The 14,622-nt window shown below is 45.0% G+C and overlaps 1 protein-coding gene across 1 annotated transcript in view; it reads left to right on the plus strand.

Moving 5' to 3' along the window:
• Positions 1-4,567: 4,567 nt before the first annotated feature.
• TTLL12 (tubulin tyrosine ligase like 12) overlaps positions 4,568-14,622 on the plus strand; it is a 31,846-nt gene continuing 21,791 nt past the window's right edge. Inside the window, exons 1-3 of the mRNA XM_035137845.2 lie at positions 4,568-4,976; positions 13,078-13,253; positions 14,117-14,315. Coding sequence (XP_034993736.1) covers positions 4,857-4,976; positions 13,078-13,253; positions 14,117-14,315 — 495 coding nt within the window. The 5' untranslated portion in view covers positions 4,568-4,856. The remainder of the gene's footprint in view (positions 4,977-13,077; positions 13,254-14,116; positions 14,316-14,622) is intronic.

Below are 14,622 nucleotides of genomic sequence, written 5' to 3' on the forward strand. Positions count from 1 at the left end.
ATTTTTTTCTACTTTAGTGATGTAAATAGTGTTTCATATACAGTATTGTACTTTACACCGAGGAATAAATTTTAGGACATTGGATATATATGCTTCATTGTGATAAGACATTGAATATTACTCCTCTCTATATTGGTGGGAGAAAAGTTCTGTATGTGTGGGACGGCTTCCTGGTGGATGAAGAGGCAGGAAAGTATTTTTTAACATTACATTGAATGCATGTATCCCTGGAGCAGAGTGGGCCAGAGTAGCTTTGGGTGGCGACTTGGGTGGCTAGGTCCCAGATCAGCTCCAGCTAAACACGGTGGCTGCAGACTTGTTGGTTTAAACTTGGGCACATCGAGGAAGCGCGATAGGATTGTGCATATATTTGAAAGGCAGAAATAAGATGGTTCCTTTCCTAACGTTAAAGATGAAATGATTAGGGAGTTTGGGGTGGGGGTTTTTGAGGGGTTGGGAAGGATGTGGTCAGGTTGGCTTAAAACTGAACGGATTGCACACAAATCCATTTTTGGTCCCTCTTCAAGTACAAGGAGTGAGTGTTCAAAGAGATGAACCGATCTGGAGTGAATACTATCATATGTGGCTACATGGGGGAATGCAAAACAGGTCATGCAATAACATAAATTTCACCTGCACCATTCCAGAAATTAGTTCCTCTTGTCAGAGAAAACACAATAACTCTGATTTGTGTACAATAGTAACAGTTCTTACCAGACAAAACTTCTGTGAGCATTCAGTAGCAATCTCTACGAAATGTGACTTGTAAAGGCCAAAGGCCGGTTAGGTTACCCATTTCTGTTCTTTGTAAATATTTCTTTTAATTATGCAAATTTTGTGAAATGGAATCAACTAGGCTGACATGGAAATCGACACAATCAATTCTTTGGTTTGCTCCCCCACAACACTCTCTTGAGGGAGAAAGAGCCCAGGCAACTATATCTGCTAAGACATCTGCAAAAAAAAATTGCCCATTCCATTGTACTGAAAGGGAGCAAGGGGGGAAACATGGGTTGGGTAGCAGTAGAAAAGCTAAGTGGGGGCACCATTCAGGAGCTTCCTAGTTCCATATCGCATTAAATGTAGCTAAATGTTAACATTACATTTTCTTATGCTGTTGACTTTACGTGATCCACCTATGATGAGGCAAGGTAAGGTTGCTAAATTTGCCTTAAAAATAGTGGGTTTTATATGTATTTAAAGCTGGCAAATGAAATGTCTCTGAAACAGTGTTGGGCCCATGGGCTGGAGGGTTTTTCCTCTGGGAAGTCCAGTGCCCTCTTGGCAACTGTTCTTTGGTGCCATCACATCAATTATGAGTAGATGTGTGGGATGCTGTAGAGAAGGCTGATAAGGGGAACTCAGCTAAATGCTTTGGAAGAACAGAAGGTTAAGGCTAATTTCAGCTATTAAGATCGGGTGAGGAAGTAAGGCAGGAAGAAAAAGAATGAAACATCAGGAAAGATCTGCACAGAACGATTGCAGTGGGAATAGAGCTGTCTGGCTGGTTCCCAAATCTTCACTCATGACAAAAGTACTGTTGTACCTACCTGAAAGGTAGATTAGTTTGCCTAGTACAGTATAGCATTAATGGGGCCCCACTCTGGCACGGCCTGCAACACCTCTTTCCTCCTCTGTCTCCACGGTTGGCTTTCAGTTAATGATTTGTTTCAGAAAATAAGTTAACATTATTCTGAGTTTCAGTTCCGAACTGTTCATGATTGGCAGGTATGCAAAACTGAAGAGGGTACCAGCCTATTTCCTGTAAAAGCTGCTCCTGCCTTCGTCCACTAAAGATGCAAGGAAGCTCAACCCAGTGATGCTACACTGGCAAAGCAAAATTTACTGATGCCTTGTCTCAATAAGGTACATTAAGAACTTAACCGTCCAGGGGTCCTTTACCTTACCTTTACATTAAGAACAAGTCCATTACTCCTTACAAAAGGCCTCCAACCAGGACATGCATTTTTCTGGGTTCCTATCAATTACTGGGCATGGGAAAAAATCAGAATTAAAACCTTTGTAGATGCTGCTGATACTTCAAAGCTTTATTTTCAGTATAAATTATGTAGGCATTGCTGTTTTCCACAGGTACTGTATCATGGTGGATTAGAAGAACTATAGTGAATAAATGTATAAAGTTTGGTACTTTAGAATATTATTTCTTTGAATGGTCTGAGCTTTACCAACATTTTAACTGCACCGCCCAAAACTGTCATTGAAACGGTTGTTGTACATGTACCTCATTAACTCGACATCCCTCTTCACGTCTGTATATGTGGTTCCTATGTCAGAGCTCAAAAGGAAGCATGTAATGATTTTTGTTAAATCGCTTTCATAATAAATCTAAAATTAGATAAAAGGTCTTTGGCATTCTTCATTCTGCTATGCAGGTGGTCTGGATAGCCCCCTATTATTAACTCTCATTGTCAGATGAGCACCACTAAGAGGCCGTGGGAAAGCGGACAAAATTTTGAATAGTGGGCATTTAATAAAACCGAGCTCAATTCCTTCATCTAAGTCATGTAGAAAGAGGCTGAACAACATTGGGCCCAGGACAGAACCCTGCAGCACCCCACAGGTCACTTTTTTTAAAAAAAGATAATGAGGAACCATTAATGAGTACTCTTTGGGTTCGCTCATCCAGCCAGCTACAAATCCACCAAACAGTGGAAGTGTGTGTGTGTTTCTATTGCTCCTGAGCTGGCCTACCCCTCAGTCTTTTCTTACATATTTTGTTCCCTCTGTTAATCTTTTCTTTCTCCTTAAAGAATGGGGGCTTGCAAAAGAGCAACGGACTTCCTGAAGCCCTCCTTGCTATTGGGTTCAGTCCCCCCATGCTATGCACTGCACACTCTCAACATGCTCAATGCTCAATATTTCATCTTGGAGAAGGGCTCCTCTTGTCCTCTGTCCCTGCCCTGCACATTCAGAAGAGACACAGAGAGAATTTCAGCTGGGTATCAGGAAGAGGAGAGCCCGTTCGTGAGCCGGTTGAGAAAACTACTACACAATGTAACAACCCCTGTTGGTTTGGGTCACAAAACTCCTCCATCTCCTAGTCTGGTCTTTCAGATTAACCAGAGCAGTCATAGGCCTGGACTGAGTCTGAGCTAGACTATTGAGAAGCCCTCTGGGAAACCTTCACGGGTTGCCATTTGATTCTGCAGACAATACAAAATATTCTGGCACAGGGAACTGAGCAGACCGTCCTGCCAAGGGCAGAGCATGCTGAACACAACTGTTCAACTGGCTCGGATTCTGCTCTGACTCCACTGAGTCACCTGGCTAAAGGAGCAACTTGCACAGAGTTTTGTTGTGGAATTTAAATATATGTGTGTGTGTAAGGCAAAACTATAATTTTACCAGAGAACTGGCAACATCTGAACATTTAGTAGGGAAAGGGGAGGAAAAACATTTTCTAAACTTTATAAGATAGTAACAGGAAAAAATGATCACATTTTAGAGATCCAATAAAATGGAATAAAATGGAATAAATAAAATGGAATATTTTCAAATGAACATTCCTGAAGGAACAAAATAAAAAAATCCTTCCAGCAGCACCTTAAAGACCAACTAACCTTTTATTTTGGTATGAGCTTTCATGTGCACGCACACTTCTTCAGATACACTGAAACAGAAGTCCCCAGGCGCTTATATGTAGAGAAAGGGTGGGGGAGGGGTATGGGTGATTGAATGACTGATAGCTGTTGACGACTGTAAACGACTGCAACATTTGTATGCCTGTATGTAGATTGAGCCATCTGCTACTAAAAAAGACACAAATTTGCATAACATTTGCATATATTTTATGTGACATGCAAATTTCTACCCTCCTTTAAAAGTGGGGCAAAAAAAAATTCAGGGTTAAGAATATTAATATACCTGACAGGCAAAATATCAACCGGTCAATCTTTCCCCATAATTGTAGTTATATGGAAACCAAGCTTTATGAGGGACTTTAGGATGCTTAGTCTAGGAAAGAGGAGATGTGATAGCCATCTTCAAATATCTCAAGGGCTGTCCCACAAAAGAGGGAGCAAGCTTGTCTTCTCCTGCTCCAGAGGGTAGGACTCAAACCCATGGCTTCAAGTTGCAAGCAAATAAATTCTGACTAAACATCAAGAACAACATCCTGATGATGATGGTAAGAGCTGTTTAGTTTGACTGTTCTATGTGATCTGGGATTCATAATTTCACTGCTAGTTCTTCCAGAAGTCATCACTGGGAACAGAAAGCACATTTCCTTGTGAGCAAAACCAATAGCCTTCAGAGTTCTTTTACTCTCTAACATGTTGCATTCGGACTTCCCTGATCGCAATAAAACCCTTAAATAAATATCTATTTTCTCTAAGTCAGGGTTTGTCTTTTGGAGGACAATGTGCTTTTCTACTTTAAAGCTCCACTTCAAGTTATCACAACCCGTGCTGCCAGGCTGTTTTGCTTCTGCACATCATTAGAAGATGATTATTTTAGTCTGAGGAGCAACTGCCCGGACTCGGCTGCTGCAGGTGAGTCATGCAACGGGAGGCGGGTCTCTTCCGACGCTGCCATTCTCTCGGAGGCGCCTAGAAGACAGGACTGCCTTTCGGGCCCGCCTGGGGGGACCAGCGGCGAACCACCCACCCGTGGAAGAAGCGCGCCCGGAGCGCGCGCTGCGACTGCTGTTGCTGCGCTTCGGCTTTCGCCCGCGTCCTTCGCTGGCACGCAGCCCAAGGTAGCCGCTGCCGCCGGGGCCCTTTAAGAGCCGCGCGCCCGCCCGCCCGCCCAGCCGGCCTCGCGGAAGGAAGGGCTGCGCCACAGCCGCCGCCCGGAGGAGGAGGAGGAGACGGAGACGCCGCAGCAGCAGCAGCAGCATGGAGGGCGACTGCGCCGACGACTACAAGGCGTTCGTGTCCCTGCACGGGCCGGCGCTGCGCGCCTCGGCGGTGCCGCCCCGCTACTGGCAGAGCCTGTGGCGCAAACTGGAGAGCGAGGTGGGCGCAGCCACGGCCGGGGGAAGAAGCGCGCCAGGAAAGGGCGCAGGCAGGCAGGCAGGCAGCGCGCTTTGGGGCTGGCAAGGCTTGAGCGCAGCCTCCGGTGTCCTCCGGGGACCTCGAAGTGCCCCTGCTGCAGCGGAGGCCGTAAGAGGAGCAGCCCAGCTGCTGGATCCGGCCCGCGGCAGCCTGTTCTCGCAGGCGCCTGTTGCGGCAAACCAGCGAGCCCCAAAGGCTCTCTCCGCCACTTTCCGGCCGCCTCCAAGGGGGCAGGCCGGACCGGGCCCGCGTGCCTCCTCGCCCCCTGCGGCCCTTTCCAAGCCTCCCTGTCTCCTGGGGAAGCGATTTCCGTAGCTCGGCCGAGCTGCTTCATTGCATGTCCCCGAGACAGGGAGGAAAACTATGTTTCCATCCTCTCTTCCCATACCGTGCATGGTTATATAAACTTCTATCATGAAGCCTCTTGCTCACTTTTTCTGTAACTAAAAAGCCCCAAACGCTGCACAGCCAGATCTTGGTAATATGGCACCCTGAGCAAGGACGAAATCTGGCCACTCCCCCCCTTTTTTTTTTTAAAAAAAATTCACAATACCTTTTGGTACAGTTGCCTTTTATGGGTTTTCTCAGTAGGTACTGTACTGTACCTGCATAAATACAGGGGGAAACCGACTGCACCACCCTAAATCTGGCAGTGAATCCTGCAACCTTTCTTCATAGGGGAGTTTGCTTAGCTGGGAGTAATTTGAGGAGGACCTATTTCTCTCCCTTGCGCCTGCTTCTGCCTAAAGGATCATGGTGAACGACTAAGCCAAATTTTGGGAGTAAGCATCATTGATTTAAAATTGGTTACTTCTAAGGGAGGATGCTTTGGGCTGAAATGCTAACCCTGCACAGCTAGTTGTAAGACCCATTGAATTCAATAGGGTCTTAGGTGAGTTGTTGGTGATTGGTTTTAGAATCGAAGGCTTGTTTGAACTTGCCCTTTCTGGCTTTCAAAAGAAGACTGAGACTTGAAAGTGAGTTTGATGAAGGGATGAGATTCCCTACCAAGTTTTTTGAGCGGTTATTGGTAATTAACTTGGGGGGAGGACTGTTTTGAAAGTGGCTTGTGTTTTTCTTTTAGGAGGTGGCTTAATTTTGTTCCCTGGTTCTAAACATTGCATTTAGTTATATATGACGGAACTGATGAGAGGAGCAAAGAGGAGGCATTAATTCCAGTTAGGAATCATGTAGGCGGTGGACTAGAAACTTGATACCTGTGTTTATGGACAAGTGATGTTTTTTAACCAAAGTGTAAAGGCTTTAGGTAATTATGATTTAAAAAAATAGAGGTGTTCAGCAGCCCTGTTTGGAAGTACCAAGCAATTGTGCTTGTGCAAAACATGAGAAAATGGAGGGAGGTTGAGAAAGAAACTTGTCCAAGAGCAGATGTGACAAAGAATTTTAAATCCCATCTGCGGAAAACTTGTTGGACTCTTTATTTTCACAGTTAATAATTCTTTCAAACACTGCCGTATTTTGAAATCAAGCAGTAAGTGTAATACTAAACGTCCAGCATTTTGGCATTGTCTCGGTTAAGATGTGCAATCAGCCAAGGATTGCCTGCCTGCCTGCCTTTGGGGACCTGTGGGCACATTTGCAAGCTGGAGGAACTGTCACAGCCTCCTCCACAAAGCATGCGCTGCAACCTGTTCTATTGGCTACAGTAAAATGAATGCATCTTTCACGCCAAATTTCAGCAGCCAGAGGGGACCCTGTGGGCACCAGGAAAGGCCCTTGTGAGTGTGTAGGTGACCATGGCTGTTACCGGTATGTTGACAATCCCTGCCATCAACCATGGTTAAGGTAGATTAGGCTTCCATCATGTACCCACTTGCCTGAGTGTCAACAATGGCTTGCTGCCCTAGAGCTACATGGCCTTAAAGCATGAATCGGAATGAAGCAATTTAGAAAGCTGTGGCTTTTGCTGATTGTGGTTTGACTTGACGTCTGAATTGACGGTGGGCTATTGCTGCTCTGTCACCAAGACTGGAATGAATCTATCATTCTGAGTTCTTTTAAGATCCATTTTATATAATAAAGAGATCGTGAAGTTTGTATAGGGGTGGCCAATATATTCCATGTAGGCTGTGTTGTACCCTTAGCAGCAGCAGAAGAAGAAAGTGTGAAGTTATATCTACTAGTTGTCCCAGTTTGTGCAAGGACTTCTGCCAGTGCAACAGGACTCCCCCGCCCCCCAAAATGCCCTGGGTGGTTGAAGCCTCATAACCGATCTGAGAGGGGCCACAAGGGCATAGGAAATTCTGTTCTGGGTACAACCCATGGATTCTGCTTTTGTTTTTAACCTATACTTAGTGGTTCTTGTACTGTTTTAACAAGTACTGTATTTTAGTTGTTTTTAAGGGCATGTTTGTTAATCACCTTGGGATATATATGTGGAAGGCAATTCACACATGAATGAATAATAATACATGAAATGTGAGTTACTTCGGATAACCTGCCCCACCCATTCCTGTACCGCCCGCAGTGAAACAAGAATAAAAAACATGTTTGTTGTAGGCTTAGGTTCTTAACTTGCTTTTCTTGCTTTCCCTTATCCCCCGTTTGGTTTTTTCCTTCTTTATCCCAGTGTATGCATAGCTTATATGAATAGCTTTTTGTCTGTACTTGTAAAAGCAAATCTGAGCAATGATTTCCCCCCCCCCCACTCTATGAATTAATGTTTTTCACTTCATTTATAACCTGTGGACCTTTCCGTCTTACTGCGATGACTTCAGAAGAGCAGTTTTACTCTTTCATAGTTGAGTATTAGCCTAGCTTGCTTTTTAAATTGCTCCATGTCCAACATAATTTACCTTAGAATCATAGAGTTGGAAGAGACCACAAGGGCCATCCAGTCCAACCCTCTGCCAAGCAGGAAACACCATCAAAGCATTCCTGACAGATGGCTGTCAAGCCTCAGCTTAAAGACCTCCAAAGAAGGAGACTCCACCACACTCCTTGGCAGCAAATTCCACTGTCGAACAGCTCTTACTGCCAGGAAGTTCTTTCTAATGTTTAGGTGGAATCTTCTTTCTTGTAGTTTGAATCCATTGCTCCGTGTCCGCTTCTCTGGAGCAGCAGAAAACAACCTTTCACCCTCCTCTATATGACATCCTTTTATATATTTGAACATGGCTATCATATCACCCCTTAACCTTCTCTTCTCCAGGCTAAACATACCCAGCTCCCTAAGCCGTTCCTCATAAGGCATTCTTTCCAGGCCTTTGACCATTTTGGTTGCCCTCTGGACACGTTCCAGCTTGTCAGTATCCTTCTTGAACTGTGGTGCCCAGAACTGGACACAGTACTCCAGGTGAGGTCTGACCAGCGCAGAATACAGTGGTATTACCGGTATTATTTCTCTTGATCGATGCTATACTCCTATTGATGCAGCCCAGAATTACATCGGCTTTTTTAGCTGCTGCATCACACTGTTGACTCATGTCAAGTTTGTGGTCTACCAAGACTCCTACAGTAGATCCTTTTCACATGTACTGCTCTCAAGCCAGGTGTCACCTATCCTATACTTGTGCTTTTCATTTCTTTTGCCCAAGTGTAGTACTTTACATTTCTCCCTGTTAAAATTAATCTTGTTTGTTTTTGCCCAGTTGTCTAAGGTGTGATCCTGTCCTCTGGGGTATTAGTCACCCCTCCCAATTTGGTGTCATCTGCAAACTTGCTCAGGATGCCCTCAAGCCCATCATCCAAGTCATTGATAAAGATGTTGAATAAGACTGGGCCCAAGACAGAACCCTGTGGCACCCCACTAGTCTCTTCTTGGGATGAAGAGGAGCCATTGATGAGCACCCTTTGGGTTCGGTCAGTCAGCCAGTTACAAATCCACAGAACAGTAGCATTGTCTAGCCCACATTTTACCAGCTGCTTTACAAGAATATCATGGGGTACCTTGTCAAAGGCCTTGCTGAAATCAAGATAGGCTACACCCACAGCATTCCCTTCATCTACCAGGCTTGTAATTCTGTCAAAAAATGAGATTAGATTAGTCTGACATGACTTATTTTTCAGAAACCCATGCTGACTTTTAGTGATCACAGCATTCCTTTCTAGGTGCTCACAGACTGTTTACTTAATGATCTGCTCTAGAATCTTTCCTGGTTATTGATATCAGGCTGACTGGGTGGTAATTGTTTGGGTCCTCTCTTTCCCCCTTTTTGAAAATAGGGACAACATTTGCTCTCCTCCAGTCTGCTGGGACTTCGCCTGTTCTCCAGGAATTCTCAAATATTACTGCCAGTGGTTCTGAAATCACCTCTGCCAGTTCTTTTAATACTCTTGGATGTAGTTCATCTGGCCCTGGAGACTTGAATACATCTAAACTAGCCAAGTATTCTTGTACTACCTCCTTACTTGTTCTGGGCTGTGTTTCCCCTGCTGAATCATCTGCTCCATATTCTTCAGGTCGGGCATTATTTTCTTTTTTGGAGAAGACTGAGGCAAAGAAGGCATTGAGGAGTCCTGCCCTTTCTCTGTCCGCATTTCACCATCTTCTCCTCTAAGTGACCCCACTGTTTCCTTGTTCTTCCTTTTGCTACGGACATACCCATAAAGCCCTTTTTGTTGCTTTTAACCTCTCTAGCAAGCGTGAGTTCATTCTGTGCTTTAGCTTTTCTGACTTTGTCTCTACACGTGCTGGCTATTTGTTTGAATTCCTCTCTGGTGGTTTTTCCCTTTTTCCATTTTTTGTACATATCCCTTTTAAATCGTAACTCAGTTAAAAGTTCTTTAGATAGCCACCCTGGCTTCTTTAGGCACCTTCCATGTTTCCGTCTCATTGGTATTGCCAATGATAAATAAAACTTGTGCTTTTAATATCTCCCTTTTACCAAACTCCCAACCATCATGAACTCCCTTCCCTTTTAGTATTACTGTCCATTGGAATCTCACCCAGCGTTTCCCTAAGTTTTCTGATGTCAGCTTTCTTAAGGTCTAGAATTTGAGTCTTAGTATGCTTGGTTGCTCCTTTCCGCTGTATAATAAACTCCAGAAGAGCAGGATCACTCCCACCTAATGATCCTGCCACTTCTACCCCACTAACCAGGTCATCACTATTGGTTAGGATCAGATCTAAAATGGCTGATCCTCTTGTTGCTTCTCCCACTTTCTGGACAATGAAATTGTCTGCAAGGCCAGTGAGGAATCTGTTCAACCTTATGCTCTTGGCTGAGTTTGACATCCAACAAATATCAGGATAGTTGAAATCCCCCATTACTACTATCTTACTTCCTTTTGAATGCTTGGTCATCTGTTCCAGGAAGACTTCATCTGTGTCCTCAGTTTGGCTTGGGGATCTATAATAAACTCCCACAATGAGATCACTGTTATTTTTCTCTCCCTTAATTTTGACCCAGATACTCTCAACTTGGCTTTGAAGTTTTAAATCCTGGATCACTTCACAGGTACAGTGGTACCTCGCAAGACGAATGCCCTGCAAGATGAATTTTCTGCAAGACGAATGCGTCTTGCGATCTGATGGTGACTCGCAAGACGAATTTGTTTTGCAAAAAAAATTGACTTGTGAATCACGGTTTCCCATAGGAATGCATTGAAATTTAATTAATGCGTTCCTATGGGCAAAAAAAGAGGAAATTTCAATGCATTCCTATGGGAAACCGCGATTCACAAGACGGATTTTTCGCAAAACAAATTGACTCGCGGAACGAATTAAATTCGTCTTGCGAGGCACCACTGTATACACATCCCTAACGTATAACACCACTCCTCCTCCTTTCCTGTTTGGTCTATTTCTCTGAAATAGATTGTATCCCTCTATTGCTACATTCCAATCATGAGACTCATCCCACCAGGTTTCAGTGATGCCTATTATGTCGTATTTAGTTTGCTGTACCAAGAGCTCAAGTTCATCTTGTTTATTTCCCATGCTCTTTGCATTAGTATACAGACATTGAAGACCATTGATCATTCCCCCATGTCTCTTATTTAAGGATTTTTTTCTCCCACCACTAGGTCTGCGTGCTGTTTGCTCCATTTGGTACTTGACATTTGGATTATCACCTTCAGCACTCCTACCTTCAGGACCACTGTCTCCCTCCCCCACATAAGTCAGTTTAAAGTCCTCCTGATGAAGTTTTTGAGTTTCATGGCAAAAACATTCCTCCCAACCTTTGTGAGGTGCAGCCCATCACCTTCTGCCTCTCCAAATACGTGCCACAGTGAAAGGAAACTTCCTCCAGAGTGCAAGACTCAAGACAATTATGTTTGACGAGTTTAAGGAACTGCTCAGTATTGCAGATGATTTTTGGTGGGAATGTTTGAGTTGAACACTCGGTTTACATGGGGCACTGGGCATGCCAGTTAGACATTGCTCCAGAATGCTTCGGATACTCCAGTTCAGCTCCAGAATGCTTCGGATACTCTGCAGATTTGCACTGTATCTGGAAATTGGAAATAAAGGACAAAATGATTTTCAGATAGGGGCAGCCAAGGTTCTCCTGATCTTTTCATTGAAAAATATCCAAATAGCTTCTAGGGACAGGGGCGTCTTAACCATTGGGAGTGGTGGTGCGGTGAACCAGGGTGCCAAGCTATGGGAGGGCGCCATGAGGAGAGTCCGGGGAGGGGAGCAGGGAGGTAAGCAAGGCAGAGCGGGGGCTTGGTGCCTTTGCGCCTCCAGTGCCCGTCTGGAGGCACTAGGACCCTGTTGCGCTCTGCAGTGCCAGGGTCATCTCTCATTACAGCACTGTGTTTCATTGGTAGAGCTCTACCAATGAACCGCAGCGCCGGGGTCATCCTTGCCAGCGGAAGGCTCCAGATGCTTTTCTGCAGTCCATACCACCTCTTTCCTGCTGGCCGATCTGGCCTCCAAGCTCTCCCCGCTGGCTCTGCGGGGGGGGGGGGGGGAGAGATCCATGTGGCAGCAGGCATTGACACTTCTCTCTTTAATTTTGCCTATGTGGGGAACAGCAGTGAACGGGGGGGGGGATTTTGGGGGGATAGGATGCAAGAAGCATGGAGAGAAAGTGGGGAAAGAAGATATGGGGGAAAGGAGGCGAATTCAGAGAGATGGGGCCGTTTTTAAAATGAGTTGCCTGGATCGGACCAGAAGATCTGTCTAGCCGAGGATCCTATTTCCTCTGGGAAGGCTCTCCAGCAGGGCTGGCACAAATGAATGTGTTGTCGTGTCTCCTGCATGTATATTTTTCATCTCCTATGGGAGTTTAAAGTGATATTCTCCTGTCATTGTGGATGAGATCGCTTCTCAGCCATTGGAGAGTGAACTAAATGGCAGAGATAATAAATATTGAATAACACAGCTGAGACTTGCTGCTGTTAAGGTGTGAACAAAATTAGTAGTATTTTTTAAAAAACACTGTTTTCAGAGATTTGTGACAAGTTCTAGGTGCTAACCGTGATCCCTGTGCTGCCTCACTAATATCTAAGACAAGCGCTTGTGTATTCAGTGTTGGTGTGGTATATTAAATAAGGACCATGCAAACTGCTTGTAAATGGCCGAAACCGTTCTCTAAGCCCCAAAAGCCACTTTGGGATGAAGGAGGTGGGAGGGAAAGGCTTCTTGCCATTTACCTGGCAGTCGTTTCTCTACCAAGGCTCCAACAGAACTTTTTGAATGTTGCGAAGGGAGGATACTTGGAATGATTTGGAGCCGAGAAAGTAAGAGCAGGTTGCTTCTCCTGACTCTCCACTCTAAATCCTCACCTCCCAAAACATCTCTTAAAGGGGGGGGGGGCTAGGTTAAATATGCTTGAAAGGAACAAGTATTTAGCCCCAAAGAACAGGAGTGAGCAAATCTCTGAACCCTGAACTCTGGAGCCATTGTTTTCTCAGCCCCGCCTGCAATGTACAGATAAGGATGGGTTAGTGGAATACATTCCCCAATACAGGTGTCTCTCCACTTACAGACTTAAGCACACTGTACTTTGTAGTTCATTGGTATTATATAGTGGTGAACTCCTACTTGATGCTTAACTTTCAAAGTGTTTTTTTTTTAAAAAGAATATGATGCTCAGTCCGCTGGGTCTAGTTTAAGGCTTTGCCCCTTCATCCTTGTGTACGATTTTAGGTGTTTGATGCCGGGGAGTATTTTGGGATAATGCAAGTGGAGGAGGTGGAAGAGGAAGAAGACGGCGATGAAGAACTTGAGGGAGAACTGAAGAAGGTTTCAAATCCTGGGAATGAACTCTGCTACAAAGTGATAGTAACTAACGAAATGGGACTTCAGGCGGCAAATTCTAACAGGTGAGCCATTATTCTGAAGCAGATCTGAATGTTGTGGTGTTTGCAAGGTGCCCTTATGCTCATGACCTTTACAAAGTATGAGAAGATAGGTCCCTGCCCTGAAGCGCTTACAATATATGCCAGGCATAGGCAAACTCGGCCCTCCAGATGTTTTGGGACTACAACTCCCATCATCCCTGACCACTGGTCCTGTTAGCTAGGGATGATGGGAGTTGTAGTCCCAAAACATCTGAGGGGCCGAGTTTGCCTATGCCTGACATATGCAATCCTTGGAGCAACACAAGCAAGACAGCAGAGCAAGAAGAGGCAACAGAAGGAGCACAGGTAGATCGTGCAGTTATTTTTGTTACGTGTTCATGGAGTTAGTTACAATTTGGGGGATTCTGGGATGGTTCTGAAGGATCCATGGAGAAGGTGGGTTTTGAGGAGAGATTTGCTGGAAGAAAAAGGGGCCTTCAGGTATTCTGGAAAGTGGTTCCAAGCATATGGAGCCGGAAGGGAGAAAGGAGAGAGGTTATTTTTGGGAAGCAAAGGGCACAGATAAGGCTATATTGGGATACAAGGACAGGGAGGGTTTTGACACCTGTCGGGATCCAGCAGTGGACAGGAGGGTTATGGATGGATGTTGAATGGCCAAAGCAGCAAGAGAGATTAATAGTTTTGGCAGGAGAGTGCTGATGGCATCAAAGATGGCAAGGTGGAAGGGTGGGGGGGGGCGGCAATAGTCACAGTAAGTGGTGGCCAGGGTATCAGCAGTTTTAATTTGGACTGTTATTAGGGCAGAGTTTTAGAATGCCTTCAGAGCATTTGTACCTGTGTTCTGTGTTTTGCTCTTAACCTGGCATGTCTTGCCGCCTTCAAAGCATTTTCCTCATTGACCATGCCTGGACATACCGCGTTGAACATGCCCGCCAGCAGCTTCTGCAGGTCCCTGGTCTGCTTCACAGAATGGCCAACCTGATGGGAATAGACTTCCACAGAGAAGTGCCGGATGAGAGAGCCGTCACTCAGGTCTTGGAGGAAATGTGGAAATACAACCAGACCTACCAGCTGTCACATGGGGTATGACCATAGTAGGAAAGCGGAAACTCATAGAATTGAATCATAGAATTGTAGTCGGAAGGGACCACAAGGGTCATCTAGTCCAACCCCCTGCAATGCAGGAATTTTTTTTTCCAAGGTGGGGCTTGAACCCACCCTTGAACCCTTTTTTCCCAAGGTGGGGCTTGAACTCACACTGGGGCCTAGCTATAAAATTAAGAGATTGTGAAGAACAAGCTTTTAAAAGCATTTTCCGGGTGCAAATGAATGATACTTTACATCACAGGCACAGATTTAGCACTTCCTGCTTCTGCCTCATTTGTTGAAA

This window comes from Zootoca vivipara, chromosome 5 (genome assembly GCF_963506605.1).
Source record: "Zootoca vivipara chromosome 5, rZooViv1.1, whole genome shotgun sequence".
Taxonomy (NCBI): Eukaryota; Metazoa; Chordata; class Lepidosauria; order Squamata; family Lacertidae; genus Zootoca; species Zootoca vivipara.